The sequence below is a fragment of the Epargyreus clarus genome, unplaced genomic scaffold, assembly GCF_041222505.1.
Source record: "Epargyreus clarus isolate Ecla_fem2 unplaced genomic scaffold, WU_Ecla_fem_2.2 ptg000021l, whole genome shotgun sequence".
In the NCBI taxonomy this organism is placed as follows: Eukaryota; Metazoa; Arthropoda; class Insecta; order Lepidoptera; family Hesperiidae; genus Epargyreus; species Epargyreus clarus.
This window is the reverse complement of record NW_027332228.1, coordinates 5,985,714-6,003,527: the sequence shown is the minus strand read 5'-3', so window position 1 is coordinate 6,003,527 and position 17,814 is coordinate 5,985,714. Positions and strand designations below refer to the sequence as shown.

The following is a 17,814-nucleotide window of genomic DNA, read 5'->3' as shown; positions in this document are numbered from 1 at the left end:
ATTTTTATAAGCTATATTATTGGTAGCTTCAAGCATGACCTTAACCTTAACTAAACTACTTGGAATTGTAAAATCATGTAATTAACTACGAATACAATATTCGAATGAACAATACTATAAAAAAAATATATCTTAAATTAATACGATACGGAAATAATTGGCTGTCCAATGGTTTAGTATTATGGGTTCTGTATTTTATAATACGTAAAAAATAATAAATATAAAATATAATGATAAAACAAGGACGTAATACGCATTTCCTAATTGAGTTTAACATTAAAACAACACAAAACAAAGAATAGTGAAGTACAACTTTATAAATGGTAAGAATTTGTATCTTGAGAGTGACAGAGAAGATAAACTATTTCAATAAGCTACAATAGTCGAAACTACTATGACGGTAGTTTGTACGTGTAAAACGTCTTTAAGCGTAATAATTGAGTTTATGTCGTAGTAGAAGTAAAGGATTAGGTATTATCACATAGAGAGATAAATTAGGATCCCTATAAATGTTATTATGATATGAATACGGCTAAATCATAGAAACTAAAGTTCTTGTCTAGACCACATAATAGTTTTTCCGTAGCATTGCGTTGCAATATTTGATTATTCCATATCTGGAACATTTTCAAATAAAATATTTTGTTATTGATAACAATATTGTTGTACAAGATAATAGAAGTACCTGATAGTGCGCCCCAAATTAATGTATATACAGCCGCAAATGCGTTACAAGTATTTATGACAGAAAAGTTCTACACTCGGTCAGCGTTCCGCGCTATATCATTTTTATGGGCTGGCCATTCAAGAAAATAAAGGAGCACTGAATAAATCGCAACACGTATACGCACAGTCACTTGCAGCACAACTCGCGGTAATCCGTCCCCTTACTAATCCACCGCCTCTTGTAGTCCGACAGGCCAAATATTCCTCAATATATGAATTATAACTGGTTACAAAGCGACGTAAAATTAGTTAACTATAATGTAAACTTTAATAAACCTTGTTTTATTTGTTGTTTTGTTCACTCAAAAATTATGTACAAATTATAAATCGCAATCATATATTGCTAAATAAGGTGGATAAATAGTGATTTACCATTAGTTAAAATTAAACATTATAAATTCATCTTCCTCTGCTTCTATCTATGTGGTAGGTATAATTTTATGGATATATTGGTTTTATCTCAACATTTTTTTAGATTCACCACAGGTCTATGTATTTCCTTACTCGGAGCAGTTGTCAGTGTTTCTCTCACAAATCATTTCAGCAGCGTCCACTGGAGAGCGCCAACAGAGTTGCCGTGACAGCATTGTCCACGTTGCATAACGCTGACGTTTAATATGCGAATGTGTGCACAAATGGGCATCACAAGCTTGACATGTGCTCTCGGTAGGCACAAAAGGTCACATAACATAGAACTATCAAGTCAATCCTAAGTTGGGATTGACGATTCCTTTTATTTATGACATTAAGTTACTCTCTGCTCCGGTATAGGTTACAAGACTTTTGAGTCATAGATGATTTTCTAATTAAATTAAATAATTGTACACTAGTGCACAATGATGACTCTTTGTTTAACCCCAGTAGAATAAAAAAAAGTATTTCTAGTCATATCGAATTTGCGCTAGTATTGGTATATTTTAGTTTATATGTTTAGATTTAGTCGCATTATGTTGTATGATATTTTTATGGAATAGCATTGGAATTAGAATTGAAATTACTCATATTTATAACACGATTTAGTTTTCCATAAAAAGCAATTGCACTTAATATTGTATGAGAAGGAATTACAAGCGTATAATCATAAGACATTGGGCGGAGTAAACAAATCAAGCATTTAGTTAGCTAACCCAGACACATAACGCGTAATCTGTTGTACACTTTACATACGGCCAAATTGTTGAACAAGGCTTTAGCGGCATGGAATTTGGAAGGGTACTCGTTGTTTTCAGTCCATTCGACTTCGGCATTACAGATAAATGCACGTGGTTCATTGGTTGGATTAGTACTCTCATGAATACACACACAAAGAGCTGGCGCATTTCGTCCCGCCAATTAAACAGTAGCACTCAAAGCGGACGAGCAATAGCTTTGTATCTCATAATAAACTCCGGCATCCAAATAACGTACCGTCTGTGACGGACAGAAATTAAACGTGAGCCTCCTATGCCACTGGGCTAATTCCAATTGAGATTTTCCAATAGCGAATACCTATTAGCGTATTGTTTCTTACGTCCGACGTTATCTTGTTGGGTAGCGCGTGCGATCATTTGGAAACGGGGCGTTCGAGGCGGCTGGATGCGAATAAATGATCGAAATCAGATACTAATGCGTTATTGTGCGGACGCCATATTACTCTAAGATAATATCGTGAAGTGTAAATTGTATTTAAGCGTATCCCTTACAGAAACAATAGGCACATCCTTACCTTATTTAGCAATATCTGATACAGATACAGAACGTATGTATCGTTCACGACTTAAATAATGGTGAAATGTGTTATTGAATGATCTATATTAAAGTATCTCGAATGATATGGTAATATCAGTCGGAGTAACTTTTTAATAATTTAGTAAAAGTAAGATTAAAAATGTATATGAATATGCTTTAAAATATACTTTTAAAATCAAATGTAAGCGATCCGCGAATATAAAAAAATATTGAAATATCGGTACTGCAACCCTTTTATCGACCTCGATGTAAATGAAATTTCTTAATAAACTCAAGGCACCAATTTCGGGTTGTGATGGGATTGTAAAAATATTCCCGCCGAATGAAATAACTGTGTTATAAAATGAACCCTGCATATTTATTATATCCGTTATTCTTTAGAGGCATCGTAAAGTTAATAAAGGGTTTTTGTAACAAGCAGGCAGCACGTTCGAGATAAGCTCCCTGCGCCGGCGAGAGTTGAAATCTTTTAAAACGTCGTTAAAGCTAACCCGTACCCGGGCGCAGTCAAAGGCCTAAAGGCGCTAGTTGACAGCCTCGGTCTTCTTACCGGATCGTAGTCCGGTAGTCGGGAGCAATTTGACTATTAAAGACATTAACTTTTTTTCGAGGTAGGAGATGAGCATGCAGACCACCAGATGGTAAGTGGTCACTGCCGCCCATGGACATCTATAATCAAACCCAGAAAGGACCTATATAGTCCTACCTGATTCGGCTACAGATGTCCCGCTACCCCTGAGGAGTAATCTGGAACGCCTCGGAAAAGTATGTCTCCCTTATCATACCCTTCAAACCAGAACACTGCTGTTCGAGGCAGAAATAGGTGTGGCGATGGTGGTTCGACTCCAGCAGAGTCGAACCACAAAGGGTTCTGCCACCTTCAATATAGATATATCATGTCCATACTTTGGTGTTAACATTTTTTTTAAAAGATAATAATTACTAACCCTTAACTAGGTTAATGGTATTATTTGGTACACAGTGTACATAAACCTGGCCGTCAAATGATATATTGAAGGCTATGGCTAATTTTCTTAGTACTTTATGCTTTTTTTCAGTCAGTTATAAGATTATCATTGGATCTTTGTAGTATTGTTGCTAAAATAGGCAGGAAAAAGGCTGAGCGGTGGAGCCTCGACTTGAACCGTAACAAGTACTACCGTTGAATTTGATTCGTTGATGTGACCAATTTACTACAGTAGGGTTGATTACAGATGTCTATGGGCAGCAGTGTAGACTTACCATCAGATGGATTGCATGCTCGTTTGCTATTTATACTATAAAAAAGCGTGTTAAAAATGTGACCAGTTTACTATATTAAAAAGTACGTATAGAAGCTCCTTAATAAATTGTTGTTGAAAAATATTTTGTATGTAAATTCGCACTCTTTACAGCCCATTCGGAATTTGTACTCGGCTCAAAGAAGTTTACGTAATTAGCCCCCCGGCTTTCGCGGCCGTTGCTCAGATTTAGCTAAACAATGAAGCTTAAGCGAGTTGGGGTCATTTCCATTTACTTAAAAGCGTGTGCTAATTTCTAACCCTTTTTCTTAAGCTTTACTTGTCTTACGGACGCATTATTACTCATAGTTAGCATAGAAAACTTCGTTTCCTAGCAATGGGAAATAACAAATGGAAACATAATATTACTACTTGTATAATTATTTTTCGGATAAAAGTAAGTTATTTTCTGAGAGCCTATATATTTAATTTGCTCCCATTTAAGCTCCCGTTTTATTGATACTTGTAAAAGTGATACAATAAGGTAATAGTGTACTCGGTGGGATGTTTCCTTAATTGGTGTAAGTACCTAGAAGCCTTATTGGGCACACTTCTCTCCGAAGACAAAGGTTCTTAGCGTCCTTGCAATCCGATCCACCGCCGCCCTCTCGGTAATTTTCTCGTTAACGGAATGAATAAAACATTTCATTCCTTACCTTTCTTTTGTAATTGTTAATGGTTGATGGGTTTTGAAAATTTATGTTCGGCTTCTTTCTCAAACTCGGTTACCGGGATCATTTGTTACTAGAAATCGCCACTTACAATAAACGGGCCAATTGATACATTGTTAGTCGCACGATACTGATTTCCTTTCCATGTCACTTCTCCTCCATGTTCCTCCTTTCAATGTCATCTCAAATGTTTTTGTGCCGATTCAACTAACTAAAAAAATAATTCGATAGGCTTACAGCGGTCAAAAATAATAAAAGGGTTCCGCGGCCGCGACCGACGATTTACGAAGAAAAAGACATCACGATAAAAATGTTGGTCTAACCAGAACCTCAAAATGGCCCGTAAGCAATGAAACAGCGCAATTTCATGAGGAAGGCGGCCCACAAATAAACCAAAGCGGAGCACATTCCCGCCTCCATAAAATGCAGACTGAAATAAACGTAACAGACTCCGTTCTTTAAAAAATCCACCCGACGACAACCGCAAAGCTCAGCAAAAATCTCTAGTGTGAGTAGGAATTCCGATGTCGGAATTTTCATAACAGGCGTGTGGCGACGGCGGCCATTGGACCGTTTCAGGTGAGAGATACCGAACTCTCGTCCGGAGGCGCCCAGCGCCGACCATGATCCGCCGCTCGAGCGCCGTACACGTTTCTCCTCGGAATTCTACCATCGAACTTTATTAGACTTCGAACACTCACGCTCCAAAACTCGCCAAATACACTATCCCGACTGATAACGAAATTCGTGTAACATAGGCATGCCTTTACATCACGATCTAGTTTTGCACCTTAAACAACTCGACGTACAGTTACGTACACGAAAGGAGTAACTCAATATTGGCCCGCTATAGCATTACATCAATTTTATTGTACGCATAGAGTGGCGGTACCACTGCCAAGTGCAGGATATTGTAGGCCACACCCGACGAAGATTACGTGAGTTTTTCATATAAAGCCATTCAGCCAATTTCCTCATATCCTACACAGGAGCATAATAAGGGAGGCTTTTGTGAGGGAAAGAGGTTCGCGCACCTACAATGCGTAGGCACCGAGTGTGTATCCGTTGAAAAGGGTAGGAACTCGCAATATTCGGCTCTCACTCGGTTAAGATAGCTTTCGTTATTTAGGGGTTGTGACGATGTGCACAAATACACGCGTTTTTATTATATCACCGTCTACGCAATACGCAACGCGAACTTATTTCATTTTTCATAAGTAAAATCTTGTAAATCTCATAGCTTTGGCTGTAGCTAACTTTAGTGGATAAAAGCGGGGTAAATATAACGAACGGGGTTGCTACATTGTGAACATGACTAATTAGCAACGTTATTTAGAATACCTATACCTATACAATAATAATATTACATTCTAAGTCAATACGTTGAATACTTACGCAAATTACGCTAGTCTAAAAATTGTGAAAAGCTAGACGTTTACCTGAAACAAAATAAAAATTAACATTAGTTGGTTTATCAATTTAAATCGATGTACTTTTGTAATCGTTATACAAATAATAGTATCTAAATTGACTAATTGATTATCAGTACATAAACACAGGGGCACTCCGTAACAGCTGATGTTGACAGCGGTGCGCGGTCAGCCGGTCACACCAAGTTGCCCCTCTAACATATCCTGATAAACCAGTGTAACATTTGTGGTACTCGTACGCTGTAAATTACTTATAAATTTATAAACAAGCCCTATTGGTAAGCAATGCCGTTATTGACTTATACATTTTTAATAACTGATGACTGTGTCAATATCACCTACCACCTAATGTCGCCATCACCTAGGGTCGACGGGCCGCGATTGCTATTAGACGTTAAGTTCACTTTTTGTAATCTTTAGCAAGAGTTTTTCAAAATAATAAACAACAGATTGTAATGCTCATTTACATTATGTAAGCAATTCCTATGTAAGTCTTTATATTTCTAGTTTTTTGAATGTTCTACGTTGTCTCTGTGGTTGCGCCGAGTGCCGTCCGATACCTACTAGTATGTGTTTGTGGTGTACAATACACAATTACCTGTCTATACGGACATCTTACTTGTGGTGTACCGAGGACAACACGAATAGATAAGGAACGCCTTACTATCCTACTTAAGTTAGGGTCTCTATTAGTATTTATAAGCGCTGAGTTATGGACTACATGCCCATTCGCTACGTGTGATGAACGAACCTAAATTTCGTACCTAAAAGTGACATCTACTTTTTCAAGGGATGAAAATTATAAAGTAAACAACTAAATTGTTAATATATGAACGGTATATTTATATTATTTTCATTTCATCGTACAGTTTCGTAGTTTAGAGCAAAAGGAGGAAAACTTATACCTTTTTTTTAATAATCATCAACCCATTATTGTCCCACTGCTGACCAGGATTAGGCCATAGTCCACCGCGCTGGCCAAGTGCGTATTGGTAGACTTCACATACCTTTGAGATTTTTTTTATAAATCTCTCAGGTATGCAGGTTTCCTCGCGATATTTTCCTTCACTGACATGAGCAAGTGATAATTAATTTCTAACACGCACATAAATTTTAAAGATCAAGAGGTTCGTGCCTAGAATTTGAACCTCGGACCCCTCGATCGAGAGGCCGAGTTTCTTAACCACTAGGCTAACAATGCTATTTTTTTAATAGAAACCAATTACCCCACCTTAATTATTTTGAAATGTTTCTTATACGTTTTATTATATTACTCCAGAACAACCTCAAAATGGACATATTATACAATGTTTTAATAATTCATTCGTTCATCGAGACCCCAACTGATTGTAACTTATACCTAAAAGGTACACGAAGTTACCGCACAAGATCAATAATGTAATCGGCCGGCACTTAATAAGAGGCACTCGATAAGGTAAAACAATGTAGAAGTAGGGTCCTCAGGTTTTATTTGTGTAAAAACACCCAAGCGGCCGTGTCGGTCCCGAAAACGCCATTCGCATTGCAATAAATCGTTATAGACAGCGCGGCGAACGTTACTGCGCGTTTTACTATCGATAGTTTCTGTTCGTGCCTACCTGTACTAATTTACGTAGTGGCAATACCGTTTTCGGGGTCCTGTGGATGGCCGAAATTATTATAAATGCTTGACATGGATATGGCATGGATGATACGACATGGATGGATTGCTTGAGAAATTAATTTTTCATAAGAAAATGTTAAGACTGTCATTTCACTTTAAAATTACTTAAGTAAAAAAACAATATTTTATCATTTTTAATTACTGAATTGATATTGCGTTGTAATTATTCATTCCCAACAATAAAAGGTAATAAATGACACCGTCATTAAGGTAGGACGGTAAAAGAAAAACGACGTTGTATGACAAAATATTCTCAAGTTTGTTTCAACACATCGCTTACATTTCGGTCGGTAAAAAGGCAGTGAAAAATTAGTATTCGCCGTCCGTCGGAAACACGGGTGGAACACATTCGAGCGAAAAAGATTTTATTGGATATCATTAAGCTGGTCCCATACAGGCCCGCCCGTGAATAGATTACCGATCCGTCAAACAACTTCCCGCCAATACAATGCCACTTGGACGAGTTTACGGACGGTGTAAAACACGGCCACCGCACTTTTACGAGTGTCGCTTAACATATAGTGCCGTAAAACTGAGAAGATACCAAAAACTACAATACGACACACGCGCACACATAAACAATGGTCATTTCGCAGTTCGTTAGATAAATTGGCGTATAACTTATTCTGTACTCTCGCGAAATTAGACGTGTATTTACTGCATGTACCTTTATCCGGACTTATCAGAAATTACGTTCGAAACGTGAAGGACTTCTTTACTTTGTGTGTGGATATTTACTATTGTTTGTTTTACACGTTGCATTAGTAACGACATACGTTTCTACATATGTAATCAAATAATACTTCAGCATTTAAATACATATATTAAATTTTAGATAATTAATTTAATAAAGGTCTTTCGATTAACTTGTGCTGACTGAGCAATTTTATGCAGTAGTTAGAGTATATTATAGGTATTTCTTTTAGTTTAAGCAATTAAATTATCAATAGATATTAAAGGAATTTAGATGTCTAAACTCTTATAAAGTAAACTTTGGGAAAGAAAATTTATCACAATCTAATAATACACACGTAGCCACTTGTACTCCTTGCGTGCAGATGCGATTACAAAACTTTTCTCGTGCAAACATTAAATAAGAATTACCCAATGCTCTCATTCTGTGGGTTATTTTTATTTAATTCTAGTCAGGTACGCCGCAGTTCAACCAATATTTTTGCACGATTACCATGCTGATGAAAAGCCAACATCGAAACACGAAGCATATACCTACATACGTCCCTGTTGAGTTTCATTAATTCTACACTGAACGACTTCTTCGCCGCAACTCGTTTTGTATTTATTACAAAGGATCTCGACGTTTAAATTAAGTGGTTGTGTGCAAAAACAAATTTATTTGAATCATCTCGAGATGTCCCAAGTAAAAAGTGAATGAGAGTTGTGCGCGAAATTTCGCATTAAAAATCAGTTCACAATAAACAGATAAACCCGATTACGTTGATGCTGAAAACCGATAAGAAAAATCCCGATCGTGACTTCCTCCAATAAATATATCGAGATGAGACCAAGATAAACATATCGGAGGTAGGTGGGTTTTAAAATATGCAGCCTTCCTCGCTACGAGAGATTCGTGTAAACAAACAGCGGCGACTGCACATAAATCTTCGCAAACCTATTATTGCTTTCGCATTTTGTCAAACATGTTTTATGGACATTTCCTACTAAGCCGTTAAAATTGCAATGGAAATTCTTGAGAAATAAAAATGCAAGCAGTGTTTCATTGCATAACAAGGTTTCGTGTGATTTATATTTAGTGCCGGACTTAATTTCTACGAGTCTGCTAATTTTATTTCCTTTAAATACGGTAAAAAAATCGTAAAAGCGCAATTAAATACCAGTGCTGCTGTGTCCTAGTTTGCATGGTACTATATTAAGTGTTCCAAAATAATTCCTAGAAATGATAAGGTGCCTACATAGGTTTCGTCAGTTAATTTGAATTTATATTTTGAATTTTATTGAATTTGATTGTGTCCATTAATAAACCAATAATAAAGTAACTATATAATTATCCAATAGCTTAACAAAATGTTGCATTGAAATATAATAACGCTAACGTAGATATTTGGACAATCATGTACATTATCTATGCATCCTGTTGATGTACCAGAATAATTTGGTTAATGGCAAGCGAACTAGTAGCATGCTTACGCTGTCATCAGTAATTTCCAATTTATTACATAAAAGGTTCAAACTTAATGATTCATGAACTAACATAATTTTAGAAGTAAATTTAGACGTCGATAAAATAATGTTTAGATGATTATGACATGAGAATGAAATTTAATTATCGTTTATTTCATCTGACACCATGACGGGTACCTTTACACGATATTTCTGATGCGATATTTGGTAACATTATCTCCAATGAGACATCACCCGTCACAATCAATATCATTAGAATAGCTTCCTGAAAGATGAGAGGACGGAGGAGAGCCATCCAACTAATTATCGGCAAACTCGGGGCGTTCCTGACAAATACTTCAATCCTTTGCTGAGTCTTAGGGAAGGGAGGATTAGCGAAGATCAAGCGGTAGTTTCGCGTCGATAACGCTTTAGATTGACAGGTTATGTATTAATAATTATTATTTTAATCTAATCCATTAAATGTAACCCCTATAATATATCCTATATATATCTGTTGTGAACCGGTGTCTAACGACATGAATGAATAATATGATTTTTCCGGCAAGAATTTCCGGAAAAGGTGAGTTCACTCTAAATTATTATTAGCCTACTTAAGTTTACAAAATATTTTAGGTGGCAACTTCAAATTAAGGACTAATGGAGGTAAAGACGCATTCCTAATCGATATAATAATGTGAAGCGTATTTACATAAAAAATAAAATATGAGGTAGGTGCTTTATTACGATTCGTAGACTTGGTTAACCATAATTGACATTTAGTTACTAACATTTAAATGAATGCTATTAAACCCACCACAGAACAGTTTAAATTCATAAAAAGATTTTTGGATACCCTGGCAGTACTGTGCTACAAGCGTTTGAAGTAATAATACTGGCATTTCACATTTCCCTCGGTTGATAGACTATTCGCAGTTTCGAATAGCGCGGGGCAGAAAAAAAATGAGAAACTGGCAATATGACACGAAACGGCAGATTCATATGCAAATATCGCAGCGAACACGCCAGTGAAAGGTAAACGGTGGAGGCGCGAGATGCGAATTCTGCAACAAAAGGCGGCATTATCGAGGCGCCGTGTATTATGGAACTAGTTGTGACGTTAGCTAATTTTCCGAACCCCGTTTATGATTGTTAAAAATACTATGTTGATTTACGCGTAGATTACGAGATTATTAAATAATAAATTACCTACGTTACGTTACAATATAAAAAAATGTTTTAGTTTTTCTTTTTATACAAATAAAAAAATAAGTAAGATACAAAGTGGATTTTTTTTCAATTCAGATATGATTATTTATTAAACACCAAGGCTTTCTCGTATCTAAGAATTAATTGACAGTAATAGGACACACCTCATGTTATAGTTTATTATCAAGTATAATCATATTTGAATGTTACCGTAATAATTAATTCGCGTATTAGTAGTCTAAGATTGTATAATTGTATGTTTAAGTAAATATTACGGACTTAGATCTGTGTAACACCCAATTAGAATAATTCAATTACATGTTTTATTGAAACAGAACATTAATCTCCTAGCAATTAGTGGGCAAATTACTTACCAAGTTAATCTAAAGCTACATGAGTATCTATGATAAACATTTCAATTTAAAGTTAGATACTTATTTAAATCTTACTACTAACTTCATCTTTATACTAACATACGATAAATACCCATAACATGTAAACGTTGACATTTAATATTGTTTAATGCAAGTACATAAAATAGTACTATATTGTTTCAAGAATTAAGAAATCAATATTTAAACGCAAAGAAAAGTGCACAAAAAGGGTATTTATAATAAAGAGTGTAAAGGAAGTGAGCGATTAAGGATTCGTACAAACGCGATCGGACCGAAAGCAAACGAGCGGAAGCAAACCCGGCAAGTAATACATTTTTAATTGATGCACACAGCGACCAATGTGTCGAATAAACATTTACGCGTTTATTCGAACGATGACAGGGCCGGCCTTTGTTGTTCGTTTTTAACTCGGAACATTAATTGGTGGAAAAGTGTGCAATTCGCATGTTTGAACTTTCGGCGACCGTCAATATTAACACTGTAATGATGGGGATGACTTTTAAAATTCCAGCAATTAACCCTTCAACTTTGCGAATCCAGTCAGCCGACGCTATGTGCGATCAAGTGTTATTTTCTTCATTATTAGAAATTTCTACTTTTTCACCCAAATTATTCTAAAATTTGGTTAGACGGAAGGCGGCCTGTTACACAATGGATCGATTTGAACGTTGAAAAAGAATGTCAGTAAAACTGAATGCCAGGTGATACGCTGCAGCTATGTGAGCAAGGCAATACAATCATTTTTAATTTCCGTCGTAGTCGCGTCCACTGCACTGAATACCAATTACTAGCCCCGTAACTATTGAGCATGTGGAATGTGGAGCTCAGCTTCCCGGGCTAACGTTGGATTTGTATCCCGGAACACAGCGCTACATAAAGATTCAGTGTAGATACCAATACAGTGTACGCTTGAAACCGATTTTGTCCCGTGAAATATTTGCTTCTCTAGGTAAACTAGCAACAGACCTGTCGATTCTGAAAATGTTCAACGGCTAATTATGTCAAGACTTCGACCGTAACCCGATTAGTCTTCAAAGTCATTAAGTTATTAGACTTCTCCAACTACTATTATTGACTTAATAACTTTGTCAATGCACATAAGAAATTTTGCTAAAGTTTCATAAAGTTAAACGTTAAACTATTTTACAACATAAAATAAACTATCAGAAGAAAGTTTGATACCAAAAATGTTTTAATACTTAATGTCAAGAATGTTTGACCAAAAACCCACTTACTACTATCGAAGTGACACTAGGTTACTGACATTAATATTGAGTTAAAAAAAATATCGGAAGAAATTATGTACTGCTTAAATACGGTTCAAGTTATATTAATTGTCATAACAATAATGATTAAATTATTAAGTATTATTTAAATTTCAATTCGCTGGGGTACCATTTGGAAATCGTGTTTAATATTTTTAAAACGCTGTGGACGTATTTTTTTAACAACATTTACGATTCATTTAAATTTAAAATGTTGACTTAATGGCGGGAGACCTTTTATAGAATTTTCAACCCTGTCAGTGCAGTAGCAAATTTACTGCAAGTGGCCGCCAAAGTTTTTACTACCGCCAGCATTGTCGGTACATTAACGTTTAATGCCAGCCGTTTCACTAGCAGAAATTTAAAATTGGTTCGGAACAATTGCGATTAGAGTGGATTGCGAATTGCGAGCCGGCTTATTTTTGAGGGCGCCGTTTGAAGGCTACTCCATTTAATTAACAGTTGAATATTGAGTGGATCGTATTACAAGAACCATTTATATTTTGTTATATGTAATGCCTAAGTAAATTATACCTGATTTGAAAAGGGTAAATGGACTATAACTTAGTCCATTTCTTTTCTTTTACTGTTCTTACTTTTACTACTTTCATTTATTTTTTACTGAAGGTTGACTTAACTCGATTTACGAGTAAATCATTCTAACAGGAGCCAGTCCAGTGTTTAACTGCTTTTAATATCGTCGATGAAATGCAATTTGGTTTTATCTTACTAAAACCTTCAATTAATATGGTCTAGCGCTGGCAATCATGTATGCCACTTTAACATTTAAAAGTTAAATTTAGCGCACATTCTTGTTTGACTTTAGGTTCTTAAAAACGATTATGTGATTATTATATTTAATTAAATTATTAACATATTATTTATAACTGATTTTTACAATTTAGTAGTAATTGACCGACATTTCATTGAGAATAGTCACATGTTTAAGATAAAACAAAGATAAATGATCCAACGAAAACTATGAATAAAATGTAAGTTGACAATATTACAAAAATGTACTAACTTGTTTCCAAACTTACAAATATTCAAGTTAAATCTAAAACGCAGTCCAATGTTATCGCACAAGACCCAGTTTCCGGGATGATTTGTTGTACAGATGTTGTCTGGACCGCCACCGGACAATACTGATCATACGGGTACCCGTACTTCCGACAGATGGGTTGGCTAACTTGTATCATGGAAAAACTATTGGAGCAGCATAGTAGAATGTTAGTACTCATATATACTTTGTTCCTAATAAATCAACGTACCTATGAATTATGAATATAAAAGCTACAGTAATTTGTTTTAAATCTTTATTCTGGCTTAATGTACAGCTAGATTTCCAGAAAACTAAATTCCTTGTTATTAAAACATTTTGATATATCTACTATTAAAATATTTTCAAAATTATATTTTCTTAGTACAGTTCAAATGTAGAAATAACATGAACCACTAATTGAATTAGTTAATAAATTGAGCGATTGATAGAACGCCACCTAACAAGTCAAGGCAAAGATATGAACCAACGTGTCAACAAAAGAAATATATTGTGTAAATATGACCTCAATCGGTCAAGTCGTTCGTACGTTACACGATTACTACAGACGCCCAAACGACTACACTATATATATAAATAAGATTGGTATTAGCAACAATACGCAGCGAACCCAGCACGATCCATTCAACACATTCAGCTTATATTTGAGAGGGACAGAGCGGTATCAATTTCCGGGTCGCAGTGCCATTTGATTTATGTTTGCGATCAGTTTTTACTCACGAACAACACTCCAGTTTGTGCTCACGGTGCCAACGCCACTGAAAATTTGTTTCACTATATCGTTTCTGTAGGTATTGTGTTAGCATATCTTATATTTTATTCCCGATTCGCTGCACATCTCGAGAAGCGAGTGCATTGTGACTATTGCATTTTGACGCTCCTTTTCATATTGAGTCAAATGCTTGCTGAGCGTTGTGATTATCTATGAAATATTTTAAAGCTACGAGTAAATATAATACATTCATATGCAAAAGTAATAATGCAATAATTTGTTTTCAAGGTAAGTACGCATGATAGTATGCAAGTAACAAACGTAAATTAAAAAAAAATACAGCAGTTTAATTTTAACAATCGTTAATAATGATGGAGTACTATTTTTTTTATATAAAATTTACTAAAATACTCATCCATAAAGCTCGGTTTTGGGCATACAAATGACTCACTGGAGTAGGGAAACAGGGAGATAGACCCAGACATTGAAGTTAGGTGGTCTGGTCGAAACCCACACATACACATAGGTAATGATGACTAATGGCATATGTAAGTGGATAGACAGAACAACTAAGAAAATTAGAACGAGGCTAACAAATACGTCAAGTAAGAAATAACAAAAAGCAACAAATAAATACACTTTTTTCGCTCTTTCTGTCCGTCTGTAGCAAACTTTGGTTTCGGTAGTCGTGGTGCAACGTCACGCCGGAACATTAATCACTGTATGGTTACGTGCTCAACAGCTGAGGGGTTACATACTGTTTCTTAACGTACTTAGTCTTCCTGACGGACTATGAAAAGGGATATACGAATGGTATCGGCTCACTATTAGAGATAGGTTTGAACTGAAGGAACGTTTGACTTTTTTATTGCGTAATATAAAATATTATAATAATCTTTAAAGGTCCATGGGAAACACCGTGACGTTTGCAAAATTGTGAAGAACTGCTATAAGCCATGGTAAATCTAATTTATTTTGCTCTTTAATTTTCCTATATAATTTTACCTATATACAAATTATAGTTTTAATAGTTTTTGTACATACACGTTAAACGAGTATATACCTATTAAGTATATAAACAAATATTCGTAAAACTAAAAGTTTTATACACAAACATCCTACGTGGTATTAAAGACTAGCCCGTGATATTCGTATTATCTTTGACGCGTAAATACAATAAAATTGTATAATTTAACATTCCGAAAAACGTCAACGTACGAAATGACGAAATATCATAATATTGTCGGGACGCAAACTATTTATAAAACATGATATTTCAAACAAACAACACGTTTCTACAAACAAACAAATACCAAAGCTAAATATTCCTTATGCCAAAGTAAACAACTTACATTATTAACTTTATAAATATCAAAGCAGATTCTTACCTCTTCGTCATCGTGCAAACAATTTCTCTCGTCGTGGATATATCGTAGTCGGGATAGAATTTCACGTAAACTAAAAACCATTTTGAAGGAGATATATAAATTTTAAACTGAACTAAGAAAGGAAAATACACTACGACTAAATATTTTCTCCTTAAAACTAAACACACCTAAATGAAGCGAGACATAAAATTTATGCCGTACCCGCAAAAACAAGTGACAGATAATTAATGTTTTAATTCCAGAGGCAAAGGTGTTAAAAGTCCGTACGGCCTTTACAGTGGAACATTTTATTTCACTTTTAGTATTATTTTATGGTCGTAAAGTTTATTTTTTTTAGTTTTGCATATTTTATATTTTTTAAGTAAATTTTTAAAGTGTTTTTCATATTTTTTTATTATCATCTAAATAAGAAACGTCATAATGATATACAATCGCGTGATTAATAAAAATTAGTTATATAAAAATGTGAAAAAATGACATTAGGCTAAAAACACAAATTTTGTTTTACTTTTGGTTATTATTATTAATATCTATAGAAAAATAATTTTCTGATTAGTATTATTTCATGTAACAATTAAATTAAGTGATGTGTTTTTAACCATGGCTTGTCTTATAAAAATATATTTCCATTAAATTGCCAGACAATAATACACCAGTCGTTTTACAGTAAAGTTAAGTGACACACATATGACTTCACTGAGCATGTAATTCCATTGGAAACAGGCTCGCAGGGTCAGCAGAGCGGCGCAGCAAAACTCACGGCACGACTCCGTATCTTCCGCTTTGTCACGCACGTTGTGTACGATACCTACCCCTTGTTTATACTTCGACGCTTTCATATTTTATGTTTTTGCATTTTTTTACTGAAAAACCTGTCTTAAATTTAATTGGAATATTTCTATTCTGGTTTATTAAATTGACATGTTAAAATTCATCAAACAATATTTAAAATAAGTTTTATATATTTTAATGTTATTTCATCATTTAAATACTTTATAAAGAATTTCTATTCAGTTACAAATTTGTGTAGTTTCACTAATTTATTATTTTAGCGTAAGTAATAAGTATAATAGTAATTAATCACTTTAACTACTCGTAATTAAAATAAATAAAGAATAAACGAATAAAGAAATAATAATAAACGAATAAAGTAATATAAAAAAATAATGAAATAATATAACTTTATTTTAAATTAAATATAAAAAGCTACATCTAATTCTCGTAATTTATATGGTAAAATTTAAAAAAAGGTTCGGTAAATTTAGTTTGAATATGAATAGCCTCCTTGGGAAGTTGTTTTGTTTACTGTGAAGAAATGGCGAAAGAAACTAGTTACATTTATGTGATTCTATTCCTATTTCCCAACCTCACAACACGCATATACAAATGACAAATATTTTTCTTCCATTTTTTTTTAATATTCACTTCCACCGTAATACTCAATATCGTATGTGGAAGTAGAGTGCGGCGTCCCGGCCCAAGAACAAGTTGTGTGAAATTTACGATTAGTGTTTTCGATTTTATAGTGTGCTCCCTCACTAATACCTCCTGCGAACTACATAAAAGCTGTAATCGTAAACTTTATCGCACTTCCAGCATTTGGGGAATGGAATGAGCATCCCGGATACATAGTCTTATTTTCGGTATTTTCTTAAGTGGTTGTCGTTTAGCCAAGCACGTATTACGGTACTCGTATGGCTGTCTCGAAAAAGTTTGTGCGTATAATATATCTCCTGAACAGTAGTTGTTTTCTATTTGATATTTTTTGTTGGCACAAGACGCGATACAAAAATAATTATATTACAAAAATAAAATCAATTTACTTAGAAACCATGTAGTAGTACAAATATATTCCACTATGAAAATGAATGAAAAAATGATTTATTGATTCACAAATACATTACAAAACGTTGCCAGGGCCCCTGTACTGAGTACAACTCGTATTACTGGGTACCCCGCTCAAACCTCCTAGAATACAATTGAATCAACTTATAATATATTATGTAGAAAATAATAACAAAGTTTGATATATCCACCGTGCGTTTGTGATGTTTGAATGTGCGTGTGTGAGTGTATGTGTGGTGTGTGTGTGTGCGTGTGTGTGTGAGGATGTGTGTTTGAGTGATGTGTATTGTTGTGTATGGATGT

At 34.8% G+C, this 17,814-nt stretch overlaps 1 protein-coding gene across 11 annotated transcripts in view; it reads right to left on the bottom strand.

The window, feature by feature from the left end:
• The window catches only part of heph (polypyrimidine tract-binding protein 1 heph), a 534,307-nt gene that overhangs the window by 111,325 nt on the left and 405,168 nt on the right, over window positions 1-17,814 (bottom strand). For 2 of the 11 annotated variants that reach the window (XM_073084202.1, XM_073084209.1), the window contains exon 1: window positions 15,667-15,826. The exons of the other annotated variants lie outside the window; for them this stretch is intronic. In XM_073084202.1, coding sequence (XP_072940303.1) covers window positions 15,667-15,747 — 81 coding nt within the window. In that variant the 5' untranslated portion in view covers window positions 15,748-15,826. Of the gene's footprint in view, window positions 1-15,666; window positions 15,827-17,814 lie in introns of those variants that run through there. 11 annotated transcript variants of the gene reach the window in all.